A 14,727-nucleotide genomic window follows, 5' to 3' on the forward strand; every position below is an offset into this window, starting at 1 on the left:
ACTGCATTTTTAAAATTGTATGTTTCCTGAGGTGCATTTATAAAGTTAGTAGGATTTTTACATTAAAATCTGTCACAATTTTATAATAAGAAGAATGTGGAATGTGGAACTTTTTTAACTCTTTCCAGTTTCCAGATTGCATTGACGGAATTTTCCAGCAATCCATGTTTCCATTAAACAGCATGTAAATCAAAACTGCGTAATGTTACCGAATGAAATATCGACCCAGGATGAGCTACAGGACTGTGAAGCTTTGATGGTGTTGATGGACTCGAACTACTGCATCTGTGCTTTGATCATCGTTCTGAATCTGATCTGGACGTAGTCTTTGACAAAAACGTGATTTTCTCAGCATGTGTTCAAAATGTTGCTTTTTTTAAATGAAACTTACCCACAATCAAGTGTCAATAACTAAAGAATGCATGAAGCTAGAATACAATGGGGCTCTGTTCTCATATTCTGGGGGCCATGAAAGTTTTGTGAAAATAATAAAAAATGACAGGAAAGAGTTACAAACTTTTATGACCGTTTTACTATTACAGCTGCCAAGATAAAGTATTCATGAAAAGTATTGATTATAGAATTATATGTTTATATTTGCATTAAATATAGTATAATAGTATAACTATAATATAAGTTTGCAGTGCAGAGCATTATAGCCGATCACAGTCATGTCTACTGAGCGCACACATGCAATGATCTCACTTCTGCAACTTGAATTCTGCATTCTCCTGCTTTCATCATAGCAACATGCAAACAAACTGTAAATAAAAGATTCATTGCGTAGTGCATGTGTAGATGATTATAACGTGCGCAGCTCAGTCACTGAGCTCGTGCTGAACTGAAGTGATTGACAGATCCAGCAATTATATAGAGAACGCTCTTTGCTCGCTTCCTGTATTTAATTTAATCACAGTTTAAATAAGAGATCATTCTCAAGCTACCAAGAGGAAGAGTGTGAATTTGAACAGTTTAGTTACTGGTTTGATCAGCTAATCACATAAACAGCAATAACAGACGATGATGTAGATGTAGGTGTTGATCTGGCTCTGTGCAGGCAGGCTTATGCTGGTGTTTTCATCTCATATGTAATAAAAACCAGGAAGTAGAAAAAAAGTCATTTTGGCAGCTTGGTTTCATTAAAAGCTATTTTTGTACAAACAAGGAAGTTTTGAGTTCTGAAACTTGCAACATGTTTTAACAGTACAATGATCTCATTGCATACATTAAGGACCATTTCCTTTTTCATAAAGAGGGTGCACTGATGTCATGTGCCTAGGAAGTAACATGACAGAATTACAAAGAATTACCTTGGCCAGATCAGGGTGGATTCCATTTTCAGTCGTTCCCTCATTTTCATGGAGAGGAACATGATTCAACGACATATCAATGATCTCTAAAACAACAACAACAAAGAAATGTTTTAGTTGACAATGCAATAAAGTGGAAACACTTGTAGTGATCTTCACACATGGCACTAATTGTGTACAGTTGTGGATTTTGGTCATCTTTTACTTGAGATTATCAAGATTATCTGAGACCTCCAGTGGATGCTGTGCATAGAGTGTGAGCTGGCAACTCCAGCCCGTGGCACGTGTGGCATGACATGACCTCCCGATTCCTTAACATGTAGCGCTCATGCCAACCACTAGGGTATGTGACAGACCCCAGGGCAGCTAGTGTAGACATACTTGCTCTATCTGAACCCCTCAGTCTTAAAACTTCAGAATCTATCATGGAAAAACAGAGACTGTAAAGAGTCTTCATTAGAAGTATTCTTAGCTAAAGGAAGAGTATGAATAGATTTGTTTTTTCTTTGTTGTTTTTTAAACATATACATATATATATATATATATATATATATATACACACACACACACACACACAGTTTTTCATCTAAAAAAAAACAAACCGCTACTTGGGATCCACTTCAGATTTTGACGAACATGCCATTTTTGCCTCTGACCACTGGGCCATTTTACATCGACAATATCTTCCTTTTTCTTTCAGACCCAATGGATTAGAGCGGATCTTAAACCTATTTGGCTCGATATAGAGACCTCACAGTTATCATACGCTCGCAAAATATGCCATTTGTTAGTAGTCCTAACCTAAGGTAATCAAGGCATTATGTGACAATCAGATTGTGATTCTTACAGTTTTTGCCTGATATTTCAGATCCATGATTTAAAATCTGGCAAATTTATGGTGACCTTATGGTGATTTGTTTAACCCTGTAATATATTTAACCCTGACATAAGAAATAATAGTGAGAAAAATCTTTTTTTTTTAAATAGTTTGAATCTGTAGAAAAATATTGCTCATACTTTAGATTAGGGTCCAATTGTCACTATTATCTAACTATTAATTACGACTTTTGTCTCACTGAACTCAGAATTACTGCTTATTAATAGTTAGCACAAGGCAGTTGTTAAATTTAGGTATTGGGTGGATTAAGGGATGCATAATATTTGCTTTATAAGTACTAATAAACAGCCAATATCCTAGTAATATGCTTGCTAATAAGCAAACAGTTTAATAGTGAGAATTGGACCCTAAACTAAAGTGTAAAAAAAAAAAAAAATTTTAAAATAAACATTTTGTTGGGTATAAATTTCTATAAAAGGTTTTTATGGCTCATTTAGTATAATACAGTGAGAATATGGAGCTCATACTTAAGGAGGAAGAAAAGGAGTTTATTCAGAGGCCCAAACTGAGCAAATTTATGAAATATATCTGCCAATAATATATATTAGTAAGATGATATTTAAATGCTTAGTTTTATGATGAATGAATGAATGAATGAATTATTTTTTATTTTATTTATTTTTTTTATAAAAAAATGTTGTATGTTTTCATAGATTGTGCTGTGTCATATCAATGCAAGGCCATCACAAAATATTTTTTTTTTCTAATATTTTCCAAAATCTTCCCTTGGGAAGTTTTCAATCTTTTGCAGGGGAATTTTTGTACAGTACAATAGATTCGATCTAACATCTGTATATTGTCCCGTCACTGTCATGATTGGAACAGCACCAAAGCTCTTTCACTAACTGTTGCACTTGTGTATATGAGGACAATAGAGCGATATGATTGACTCTTTCTAGTATTTGATGATTTCTAAGCACCCACCGTGCTTACTGTCGCTCAGGTCCACACTCTTGCGGTCCAGAACCGGGCCCGGGCCCTCTGGAGGACTGATCTGCAGGATGCGTGTTAAAGTGTTGATCCAGTCATCCATGTCCTGCTCGTTCTCGGCAGCCAGGACAAAATAAGTCACTTCATTCATTTTCAACTCAAAGGCGTGTTTCCTTAGGCGGTTATTCTGTATGAACCCCAAATGGACCCAGAAATCATTATAAATATTAGTCATTAGTCACCTCATTGTTCACTAAACTACTTTACTAAACTGTATTTGTACCAACCTGAACCACCCCGGTGCACGAGTCCAGAAAGATACAGCCTTTAGGTTCCTTTGATATTTTCTCATCTTTATAGAAGTTCATGATATAAGAATTGTCAGTTAGCTGAGTCAACTGGAAATATCTTCGCTTGAAGGACTGTAAAAGCACAAACAACAAGCAAGTAGCAGGCAATCAGTAATGTTTTACACACAAGTAGTTTTAGTGATAATACAGAATTTGTAATGAAAAAACACTCTCTTACCCGAACAGTTATACTGTTGTTGACATTGCTGTTAAAGTTCCCTTTATAGAGCCAGCCAGACTTAAAAACGCCGATCCCTCCTACACCTCCACTGCCTGCACCTCCTCCTCCTCCTTTAGATGATGACAAAGAGGTTGTGTCCTACAAAAAAGTGTTTAAAGGGGTCATATAATGGTACATGCACTTTTACAAGTTGATTGTACTGTAATGTGTGTTGGCAGTGCCTGTACACAACCATCATAAAATGATAAAAATCCATCCAGTGTTTTTTTTTTAAATCTTCTTATATGTTTCCTCCCATCTCAAATCAAGCCGCTCGACCTAGTGATGTCACAAAATCAACGCCCCTCCCACGATGGTTGATTGACAGCAGCGTTTCAACACAGACGCGCCCTCGTGAGCGAGCTGTCAATCATAGCACGCGCCGACCTGCGCGTTCATTGTTGATATCTGGAGCACTGAGTAGAATGGCGTCTAAAAGGGATTGTGGTGTTCTGTTCTTGGGTGTAATAAGGAACACAGCATCATATTGATGTTCCTAAATCCGACCCGCTGAAGACGCAGTGGCTGAGTTTGTTTTCGAAGGGAATATTTCCCACGATCAACGTCAATGCTTTCATGTTTGCGCGAATCATTTCACACACCAGACTGCTTTACAAACGAGGATCCGTAAAAAGCTGGTTATTTGCTAAGAAGCTGCTCCTGAAAAAAGGATCGGTACCAACTATTCGTGTTCCTGCTGCACTTCCAGAATAACTGAAGTGAGTGTAACGTTTTATTGACCTTTATATTAATCTTTATATTAATCTTTGCAAATCGCTTGCTGCACGCTTCACGATGTTTACACTCAGGGTACATTACGGCATGTTTTCTATGTATGACGTTCTCAATATAATTCATAATCCCATGTTTATAATGAACAACGCGTTATGGTTATTGTGTTACCAACGGTGTCCACACAGAACAGAGGGGCGGGGTTAGCAAAGCTCATTATCATTTAAAGACACATGCACTTGAATGGAGTGCTGAAAACAGAGCTGTTTTTGACCAGGTAAAATGAGTGTTTTCTTACAATACTAATGAGAATTTTTAATTAAAGTATATTACAAACTTTTAATTTAGACCCTAAAGAATCATATTAGCTTGTACAAAAATGGCATTATATGACCCCTTTAAACATCTGATATAAAGACAAGAATCGGCAATCATCATGAAACTACTATTCTGCTCCTTTCATTTTAACCATATACACAACCCCAGTAGGCATAGTCATAAATGCACATGGTGTCTCTGACACACAGCTTTACTGGTCGTTCCAACCCAATGACCCCACCGTCTCAGTTCGTATCTCTGCCTGCCATTTAGACATTTCTATTGGAGTCGGGATGCACTGATATGAAAATTCTGGACCGAAACCAAAAATTATGGATGCACTTATCCAAAACTTATCCAAAAAACGAAATTAAAATTATATATATATATAATTATATATATATATATATATATATATAATAATTGTATTAAAATTAGACTTTTTAATTTAATTCAATGATTTTAATGATACTGAATTTACAAAATACAAGCCAATAAAATAAAATAACCAGACTTTTATTGAAAGTAACACACTAAAATTGGACAGAAAATATATTCATATTAAATATACATTTTAAGTACCAGGACTTAAGATTATGTGAAACAAACATTCAGTCAAGTGTGTCCAAACATATTACTGGTATGAGTTTGGCAAGGCCTTCTTGATACACCATACTGACCTCATCTTTGTCCACATCTTCATGGTCAATCTCAAAAGAGTGTGAGGGCAACTTCTCTGCTTTATACAGCTTCCTATACAGAGAGAACAGAACCACTGTCATCCACCATGATCAGGACAAGAAGAGAAGGAGAGAGACCGTCTTCACTTCCACCAGCAGTTTGGTTTTAGATTTGTGGTGCTGCTGATTACGTTTAATTAATAATGTCCATTTATATATTATTAACAGCAAAGACAACAATTGATTATATATATTGTAACCTTCGGATGTTGAGTTTTCATGTTTTATACTGTATATTATATCCCCTAACCCTAAACCTACCCATCACAGGGGGAAAAAACATCACTTGGTATGATTTATAAACTGTTTTCCTTATAGGGACTAAAAAATACGTCCCCAGAACATAAGGGAATACCTGAACCACATACACACATTCCTGTACATCTATCTTTATGAGGACATTCATTGACACAATGCAATCTCTAGCCGCTTACCCTAACCTTTCCGATCACAACTAAGTGCCTAACCCGAACCCTTACCCTAAACCTACCCTTAACCTCATTATAACCTTATCCCTAAAACCAAGTCTTGACCCTCAAACAAGGCCTTTAAAGGTGTCTCAGAAAGTGAGGACCGGCCAAAATGTCCTCACTTTATTCTCTTTGTCCTCACTCCAATGGTCTAAAACTCAAACTGGTCCTCACAAAGATAGTTGTACAAGTACACACACACACACACACACACACACACACACACGCACGCACGCACGCACGCACGCACGCACACACGCACTCACGCACGCACGCACGCACGCGCACACACACACACCCACACACACAAGAACATCAAGCATTAGTGCACCGATAAATCCTCTCCTCAAAGAGGTAGTGTTTTCCACATCAAGTGGTGTTTATCACCCATTTCAGTAAGCTTTATTCTGCCAGGACCCCACATACAGGTGTCCTTTCTGCTGCCTGTCTGAGTGCTCTTGTAAACCAGAGCCCTTTGTGTCTGTCCTGGGTGGTAGAGACAGTGTGGCGGTTCATGCAGCACAAACACACACCACACACATTTTTCTTTTGACCGACATCACTGTCTGGTCAGCAACTTTAGCGCTGCATGTCGCCAGTTTCTCGCTCCTAGTGTTGTTACTCTAATGTTATTAGTAGACAGCAAGTCTGGACATATTGTAGAAAATCAGATCAATACTGCTGGTAAAACTAAGATATTCTAATTTGAGTAGGAATTCTTTTTGCTTAAAATTAAAATGCTGCTGTTGGAAAATATTGCTATATAAACTAGATATTAAACCAGATAAACAATCAATAAACAATTTAAACTCACTCATGCTGCCAAAAATGTTCAAAATGTCATTCAAATTTGGCAAACAATCAGTTTTCTTGACCCTAATAATGAACACTATGCAGAGGAAACTGTTTTAAATATGAACGGTGTTGCTAAAACTGCTCATTGCATCATATAATCAACAAGAACTATCAACGTATGAATCACACTCTCTAAGACTGCAGTCAGTTTCTTTTCCACACATCATTAATTTATTATATCCATATGTGGTTCCAGATAAATCATAGGACAGTGAAATCGCTCCAGAAATCCTCTGTCCTGTCTGCACTCGAGACGGTGACGTGTGAGCTCCACTGACACAGTCTGCACTCCTATTGGTATGTTTCTCCTTAAAGTCTCTCTATTTGCGTAAAGTGAAACATTTCTTAACTTTCTTAAGTTGCTGGACGAGCCTATATCCTGTCGCTGTCTCTCGATTCTCCTGGAAGTCACCATCTCTCCATTGAAAATGGATGGGATTTATGTTTCGCTGGCATTGTGAACAGAGCTACAGGCTTCTATAGGACATCACAAAGGATCTGCCTATTCACAAATCACCACTGACAATGCCTGGTCCAAGCTAATGAAACAACTAAGGCCAATTCTCTTCGCCGATCAGTCCAGTTCTGTCTTCATCTGTCCGTCTGTTTCATCTCCCCATCTCAAGCTAACGGTTCCCTCGGATATTCCTCGCCTGCTCTGAGTCTGATCATGGATCTTTCTGTCCCTTGCTGGTTCTTCCAGCTTTCTACCCAGCCTACCTGTTGCTGACATCGCCTGCTCCCCGGCCTGTGTTTCCCTCTGCCCTGAAAGTTACTTATTGGATCTTTGCTTTTGAGACTTTTTGATGAGTCTTTTTGCAGACAACTGTTTCATGATGATTCCAGCTTTAGTTGAATGAGCCTCTCTCCTCCAGTTCTTAGAACGTAAGACTTCATGTGTTAATTTCTGTCATTATTCTTAGTGTAGTACGCAATGCATTATGGGTTAGTCCTTTTGAAGCAATAGCACAGTGGCGCTGAACGGGTGTTTCACAGTGATTATAGGCGTTTGAGTTCGAGTAAGTCTTCGCCTGTCCGTGTTCACAGCACTCGTGACAGGAATATGTGGGGAAAATAGTAGAAAATGAATCGAAGAGAGGAGAGGGAACTTTGAGGAGCACGTTCTTTTAAAACCGAGGTGACTGTGATGAGCAGGAACTGAAACTGAAAAAACTGCGCCTGAAACTAACCTGTTCCTGTTTGTGAGGCTTAAATGACAGGAGTATATGTGGTAAACAGAAGGAAACTATTCTAATCCCATAAGAAAAAGAACTGTGAAACTGATTGCAGCGAGGATGCATTCTTTTAAAGTCCCTCTGTGGTGAAAATCAAGCTTTTAATGTTGTGTATATGTCTAAAATTGTGTTTTCAATATGCTGGTGTTAGCCAAATGTTCTTCTCTGAAGTAATTTTTTCTTACTAACTAATTTGGTCTTATAACTAGTAATAAAGAGGAACACAGATCGGTTCTCGTGACGCTTGAACTGAGATGCTACAGCGATCTGTCATGTCATATTTAAGAGCACCAAAATGGTATTCATCGTTTGAATTTGGTAATAAAATGGACAGAATTTGAAAGCTGAGACTTTATTTCATATAAAAAGTAACCTACTCTGTCTTGTCTGTCACTGTCAGTTGGTTGTTTTTTTAACTGCATAAGAAAATGGATGTGTGGGAACAGTGTCAGTTGTGTGAGTCTCACACTTAATCCGTGAGAGCTGGCAGCCCTGGATATAGTTTTGTTTTAAAATATTATTAATATTTGAAAAATCTTTATCTGCCAAAGGTGTCTGTTAAAGTGCTTCATCTAAAGCATCTGTTGTGTCCAAACGTTTGATAAACATCTTTTAAAAGCAGCTTACATACATTCAAAATCTAAATCATTTTCTATATGTCAATTTAACATCTGATAGGAATCGTCTAAGAGACATACTGCAGATGTGACAAACATTACATTTTCCAGATGAAAACAAGCACATAATAAAGACTAAGATGTCACCTTACCATAAAGTGTAAACAAAGTTATAATTAAATAATAATTCTCATTATTATGAAATAATATTTCTTACTCTGCTGTGGTAAAAATATGCTTCTATAATTTCAAGACAAATGGTTTGATGACAAGAAAACGATGCTGTTGGAAGGTTTGGTGGAGCAGTAATGAGCTGTACCTGGGCAGCATGCGGTAGTCCCCTGCATACTCTTCATATTTATACTGGATCACATGCAGCTGGGAGTTGAAGTATTGACAAGCCTATAGGAAAAAAAAAATACAGTTATATAAAGACAGGGGTTCCTACTGTAAGAGCTAAACGACAAAAAGTCATTCAGTTCTATTTTTTGCCTTCAATTTAAAAAGCCCTACAGAATGTTTATTTGTGTAATTTTATGAGTTAAGTGAATGACCACCAACATATCAAAGATGTTTGAGGTAAAAAAGCTTTAGGTTTTAGCTTAAAAAAAAAAAAAAAAAAAAAAAAGATTTACAATTTGACAATTTTCAATGGCAAACCGAAGCTCAAACATGCATGAATGCTTTGGTTGCATAGTCATTCATGCATTCACTAGTCACAAGTTTTGTTCTTCTAAAGATTAATGTAAGTCTGACTGGTTTTCAAACAACATAAGGGTGAGAAAAAACATTTTTATTTCCCTTTCGAATGGGAACTTGTACTCCTTCCTAGGACGCAATGGGGAACGCCTCAAGCGTGACCAGTGTCTGAAGCATGTCAATACATCGACTGGAGACAGCCTGTGACATCACGGTGCAACCAGAGTATAAAAGGCCATCTGTAGTACAAGTGATTCTCTTCCTCTTCAAGAGCATTTGTTTGGAACATGTCGAAGGCAGTTATGGCAGTGAAAAGTTTCAGGAAGTGTGTACATACATGTCAGCATTATATGACACCAGATGATTTACACAATCTGTGCTTTATTGTGCTTTTTATTTGAATGTAAAATGTGTAATTTTCTGAATTAACCCTCTGAGGTCGGCAAACGCGCCCGCGCGTTTTGCTGGATTTTTTTCACATAGTGAAAGTCAGACACATAGTCAGACATCTGACTGGCGTGTTCAAATTTAAAAGTTCAGACAGGTGGGAAGGCGCCAGACCATTTAAGGATTTAAAAACGAAAAGCAGTATTTTGAGTTCAATTCTGTAATGCACTGGCAACCAATTTAAAGCAATTAAAATTGGAGTAATATGTTCTCGCTCACGAATTCCGGTTAAAAATCTATTTGAAGCCTTGTCATAGTCGACTGGAATATTCCATAATATAGAGAATTACAATAGTCCAAGTGAGATAACAATAAAGCATGTGTAACTCTTTCAAGATCTTTGAAAGATAAAAAGGGCTTAACTCTGGACAAAAGTTTCAAGTGAAAAGAACTCATCTTAACTATTGTATTGATTTGTTTATTAAGTTTCAGAATAATTCAGAGTAATTCAGTGGAATCCAGAATAATTCCCACATTTTTGACAGCTGGTTTGATGTAGAAGTTTAGATTCCCAGCATTAAAATTTATTTGATCCATTTTATCTTCACCGGTGCCCAAATACAATGACTACCGTTTTACTCGCATTTAAGTGTAAAAGATTTGAAGAAATCCTGGACCTTATATCAGCTAAGCAGGCAAGCAAGGTTTCTAAGCCTTCCTTGTCATTGCGCTTCAAAGGCAGATAGATTTGGATGTCATCTGCATAAAAATGAAAGGACACTGCATGCCTGTTAAGAATAGAGCCCAATGGTAACATGTATAGAGAGAACGGAGTAGGAGCCAGAATGGATCCTTGAGGAACACCTCAAGTGAGAGAAGCTACAGATGAAACAGAGTATTCAATGCCAAATTAAAATGTTCTACCATTGATAAAAGATTTAATACAGCTAAGGGCACTTCCTCGGATGCCAACACCATGTTCAAGGCGTGACAACAAAATGCCATGGTCAATTGTGTCGAACGCTGCACTCAAATCTAAGAGCGCTAAAAGTAACATCTGCCTCCTTCCTTCTCCCCCACTCTGTAGTATCCATGGAAAATGGGGGTTGGTTGAAAAACTCAGAAGTTTTGTCAATGCTTTCTTCTCAACTGAACAGCGACAAGATGTAACTAAGCAGATGGACAGTTTTCCAAATCTATTTAATGACGTTTATCCATGTACTTCTGTCATCCAGCATGACATTTTGGAAGCATGACCATCATATGACAGTAAAAGAGCACACACACAGCTTATTCTAATATGGAATTGTATTGGAATGGTAAAGAGTGTTGGTACGTGACAGCAGGGCCTTCATTCAAGGATAAAATATGATGAACAAGTCTAAGAATGTTCCACATATGGTTAAAAATACCATCAATTGGCCTAGAAAGATAACATTCTGGGAGTCAAGACTATAAAGGAGGAAGGATGCCCTCCCTTCACTGTCACATTCTGCAGCCACTCTGTGTGACTGTACAACTGCTGGCCTTTTCTTGCAAGAAAATACACCTCATCAAATACAATTATTCAGTGATATAATTTTGTGTGCCACCACATCAAGGTCGGTGGTGCATTAGCAATAAAGCAACATGCCTATCATTGCCCCACAGGTAAGAGAGAAGAAATGAAATGTGAAGTGAAGTGAAGTGAAGTGAAGTGAAGTGAAGTGAAGTGAAGTGAAGTGAAGTGAAGTATCTATTGCAAAATGGTTTTGGTACCAAAGGCCAATGGGTCCTTTCACTTTTGTCCTGCTTTTAGAAAAGTTAATTCTGTCACCGTGCCTGATGCTTTTCCGCTGCCTTGTATTGAAAACTGTATTGATAATATCACAGTGCCGAAATACATTACAAAGCTAGATCTGCTGAAGGGATACTGGAAGGTGCCTTTAACAGAGCACACTTCTCAAATTTCTGTGTTTGTAACTGACACATTTCTTCAAAATGCACGGATGGCATTCGGGGTGTGAAACTCACCGGCAACATTCCAACGATTAATGTCAATGGTTCTAGGTGAGGTTCCTAATTTCAGTATTTACTTGGATGACATAGTAATTTATTCATCTACATGGGCTGAACATATTTCAACCTTAAACTTGGTGTTTTGCCATTTAGCTGCTGCATCCCTAACGTTAAATCTTAAGAAATGTGAATTTGCTTAAGCTTTTGTCACATATCTGGGAAAGCAGGTAGGGAACGGTCCATCCATTGGATGGAAAAGTGGCCGCTGTCCTTGCATATCCTCATGACTACCAGGTGGGAGTTGTATAGATTTTTGGGAATGTGTAGTTGCTAGTAGTCTAGTGTAGTTTGTTTCAGTTGGACTAATGAGTGCCAACATGCATTTCTGTCTGCAAAATCTCTCGTCTGTAGTGCGCCCCTCCTGTCTGCCCTGGATGTGGCTTGAGGTGCATACCATACCAGTGCGATTGGGGTTGGAGCTGTCCTGCTAAAGCAGGGTGCTGATGGTATTTCATCACTATTTTGCTGGCGTTGCAACATTTTGATGTTTACGTGGGTTCTACAGTAGCTCTTCTCCTGTTATAGTCTATATCAGTGGTTCTCAAAGTGCGGGGTGCGTGGGCACTACAGGGAGGTTGCTGGAGATCAGCAGAGCAAAAAAACAACAACAGAAAACCGCTCGAAAAACGAGAGTTTGATTAGGGGTTCGTAACAAGTCATATCTTCATCACACCCTTTGATAACACTGGACAGATATTATTGCAACCATTATGGATTTTACATTAAATACATATGTTAGATACTGTACATGTATTGTCTACTGTGGGAGCTGTATCTTGTGTTACTGTAACTCTTTAATTCAGAAACAATGGTGACTTGAAACATGTATCTTGCTTTATTTGCTACTGAATTAAATTATTGTTAAAAAGTACTAAACTAAAAGATATTGGTGTTGTATTTATGTGATTAAACCACATGTTCTCATTACATATTACAATGATATTGTGTTTTGAAACACCGATTATGAGGAAAGAAAATATGTACAACTGTAATGAAAACAGGAAATTAGAGTGATTAGCAGTGTTACAAGTGTGTTGTTTAGTTTTGAAAATGTAGACTTTACACGGTTACCCTCCTGTCTCCATCTGTATTTCTGAACTACTCTTTTATTTGGGATTACACACGCATGCACGCTTACCTGTCTGACCAGCAGACATTCAGCATGTTTGTCAGCTCCCTCTGGCACAGTGGACTTCACGGTTCTCCTCTCTACAGGAAGAGTGGACACCTGGAATAAAACAGATAGAGATCATTTGAAATTATCAACGAAATCAAATGTATAATTCAAGAGGGGTTTATGGGATTCATGAGGACTCAGTTATTTTGCTTTATTTTCATATTCAATCATAGGCTCCTCCTCACTAATTTTTGCCGTGCGCACCTTTGCGCTCGTGCAGGCGCGTCGAGTATAAACCTAGCTTTACTTAGGCCTACTAGAGCATGTACTCATATGTGCACTCTTCACAAATGGTGCTTTAAATCTCTTGACAAAAAAAGATACTCATCTTGTCACAGTTAAAATCCTCCACATTTAATTTCCTACCGTATCGGAGAGAAATGCAGTAGCATGCTGATTTGAAGTTGCAGGGTCTTTCATACAGAGACTCTCCTTATATTAATGCACAATGATGCATTTAAAAGTTAATGGCCAAACGGATCTTTAATAAAGTCCACATTGTTATTGCAGATGAAATAGAGAACAACCGATTTTTTTTTTTTTTTTTTCTATCAGGTTGAACTTTGATTAGTCACTCAAACACCTTTATCTAAACCTTTCACCGACGGTCACAAATATCCGCCATGTTTTGTAGTTTTTTAACACTTTTTACTCATGTTTGTAGTTCCTCCTCCAAAGCGCAGTGGGTTGTGGGCAATATTATCCTTTAGAGTGTGCACAGAACCACACTTTCGAAAATCCACTGGAAATAGTAGACCATCCGGGGACTTCTGACATACTTTTTTCAACATACTATGCTTTGGGACACACTTACTTTAATCTCACATACTGTTTAGGATGGATAGTATGGACATTGAGACACAGGGATGGTCTCCAGAGTTTACATCTTTTGAGGACAGGATGTCATTTGCATGAAAGACCCACCCTCCTCTGTAAGCAAGATTTCTCTAAACTCTTAAAAACTATATTACCTTTTGGTTTACTTCTGTGGAGACGAGACCATTGTACCAGTCGCACAGAGACATTTCAAATGCTACCAAACATGTATAGTGTTGTACAATAATTGTTCACATTAAACCATATAGATTTTTGGGTGAATTTTGGTGATCTCAGCATGAGAGAGAGAAGGGATGGGGGAAGAGGGGTTCAAGGGAAAGAGATGTAGATTAAGACGATTCTGAGGTGAGACTTGCATCTAAGATGGGGATGTTAATTTCGAAAGAGAGAGTTCAAATGTCAATTTTCCAGACCTTTCCATCCTTCTGTCTTATCGGGGAGTAGTCGTTCCTCAAACAGATTTCTAATTTTCTAATTTTCATTTTCTAATTTCTCCAGTTTTACAATTCCAAGTCCAAAAGTACTGTACATGCATTTTGTTGACTATATTACTTCAGTTTAATTAGTTTTTAATCACTTGTGATGTGATATCATAATGTCACATTGCTCCTGTGCACCTGCTCCTGTGCTCCTCAATTTGTTTAGATTCCAGATTAATAAACAATGGATTGATGGAAAGGATTTTGGAGTTTGAAAGAGTAAAAATATTAATAGAATAAAATAAATTCAGTGCCATTGTTGAGGGATGTAACAGTGAACAGATAAAGAACTCAAGGTACAAAACCATTAGAAACCATTACATATACAACAACTGACAGATTAACAAGTAAAACACAAGGGCTACGCACAGGGGCAAACAAGCTTAACAAGGTAACAAGGAAACGAGACACACCC

At 37.8% G+C, this 14,727-nt stretch overlaps 1 protein-coding gene across 8 annotated transcripts in view; it reads right to left on the reverse strand.

The window, feature by feature from the left end:
- Window positions 1-14,727, reverse strand: part of dock10 (dedicator of cytokinesis 10) — a 150,763-nt gene that overhangs the window by 51,686 nt on the left and 84,350 nt on the right. For all 8 annotated transcript variants that reach the window (XM_081369840.1, XM_081369837.1, XM_081369838.1 and 5 more), the window contains exons 3-9: window positions 12,958-13,047; window positions 8,995-9,077; window positions 5,439-5,511; window positions 3,667-3,807; window positions 3,426-3,560; window positions 3,133-3,325; window positions 1,311-1,396 (exon numbers count right to left, since the gene is read on the reverse strand). In XM_081369840.1, coding sequence (XP_081225966.1) covers window positions 1,311-1,396; window positions 3,133-3,325; window positions 3,426-3,560; window positions 3,667-3,807; window positions 5,439-5,511; window positions 8,995-9,077; window positions 12,958-13,047 — 801 coding nt within the window. The remainder of the gene's footprint in view (window positions 1-1,310; window positions 1,397-3,132; window positions 3,326-3,425; window positions 3,561-3,666; window positions 3,808-5,438; window positions 5,512-8,994; window positions 9,078-12,957; window positions 13,048-14,727) is intronic.

Source organism: Scardinius erythrophthalmus (assembly GCF_964197995.2).
Source record: "Scardinius erythrophthalmus genome assembly, chromosome: 7".
Classification (NCBI taxonomy): Eukaryota; Metazoa; Chordata; class Actinopteri; order Cypriniformes; family Leuciscidae; genus Scardinius; species Scardinius erythrophthalmus.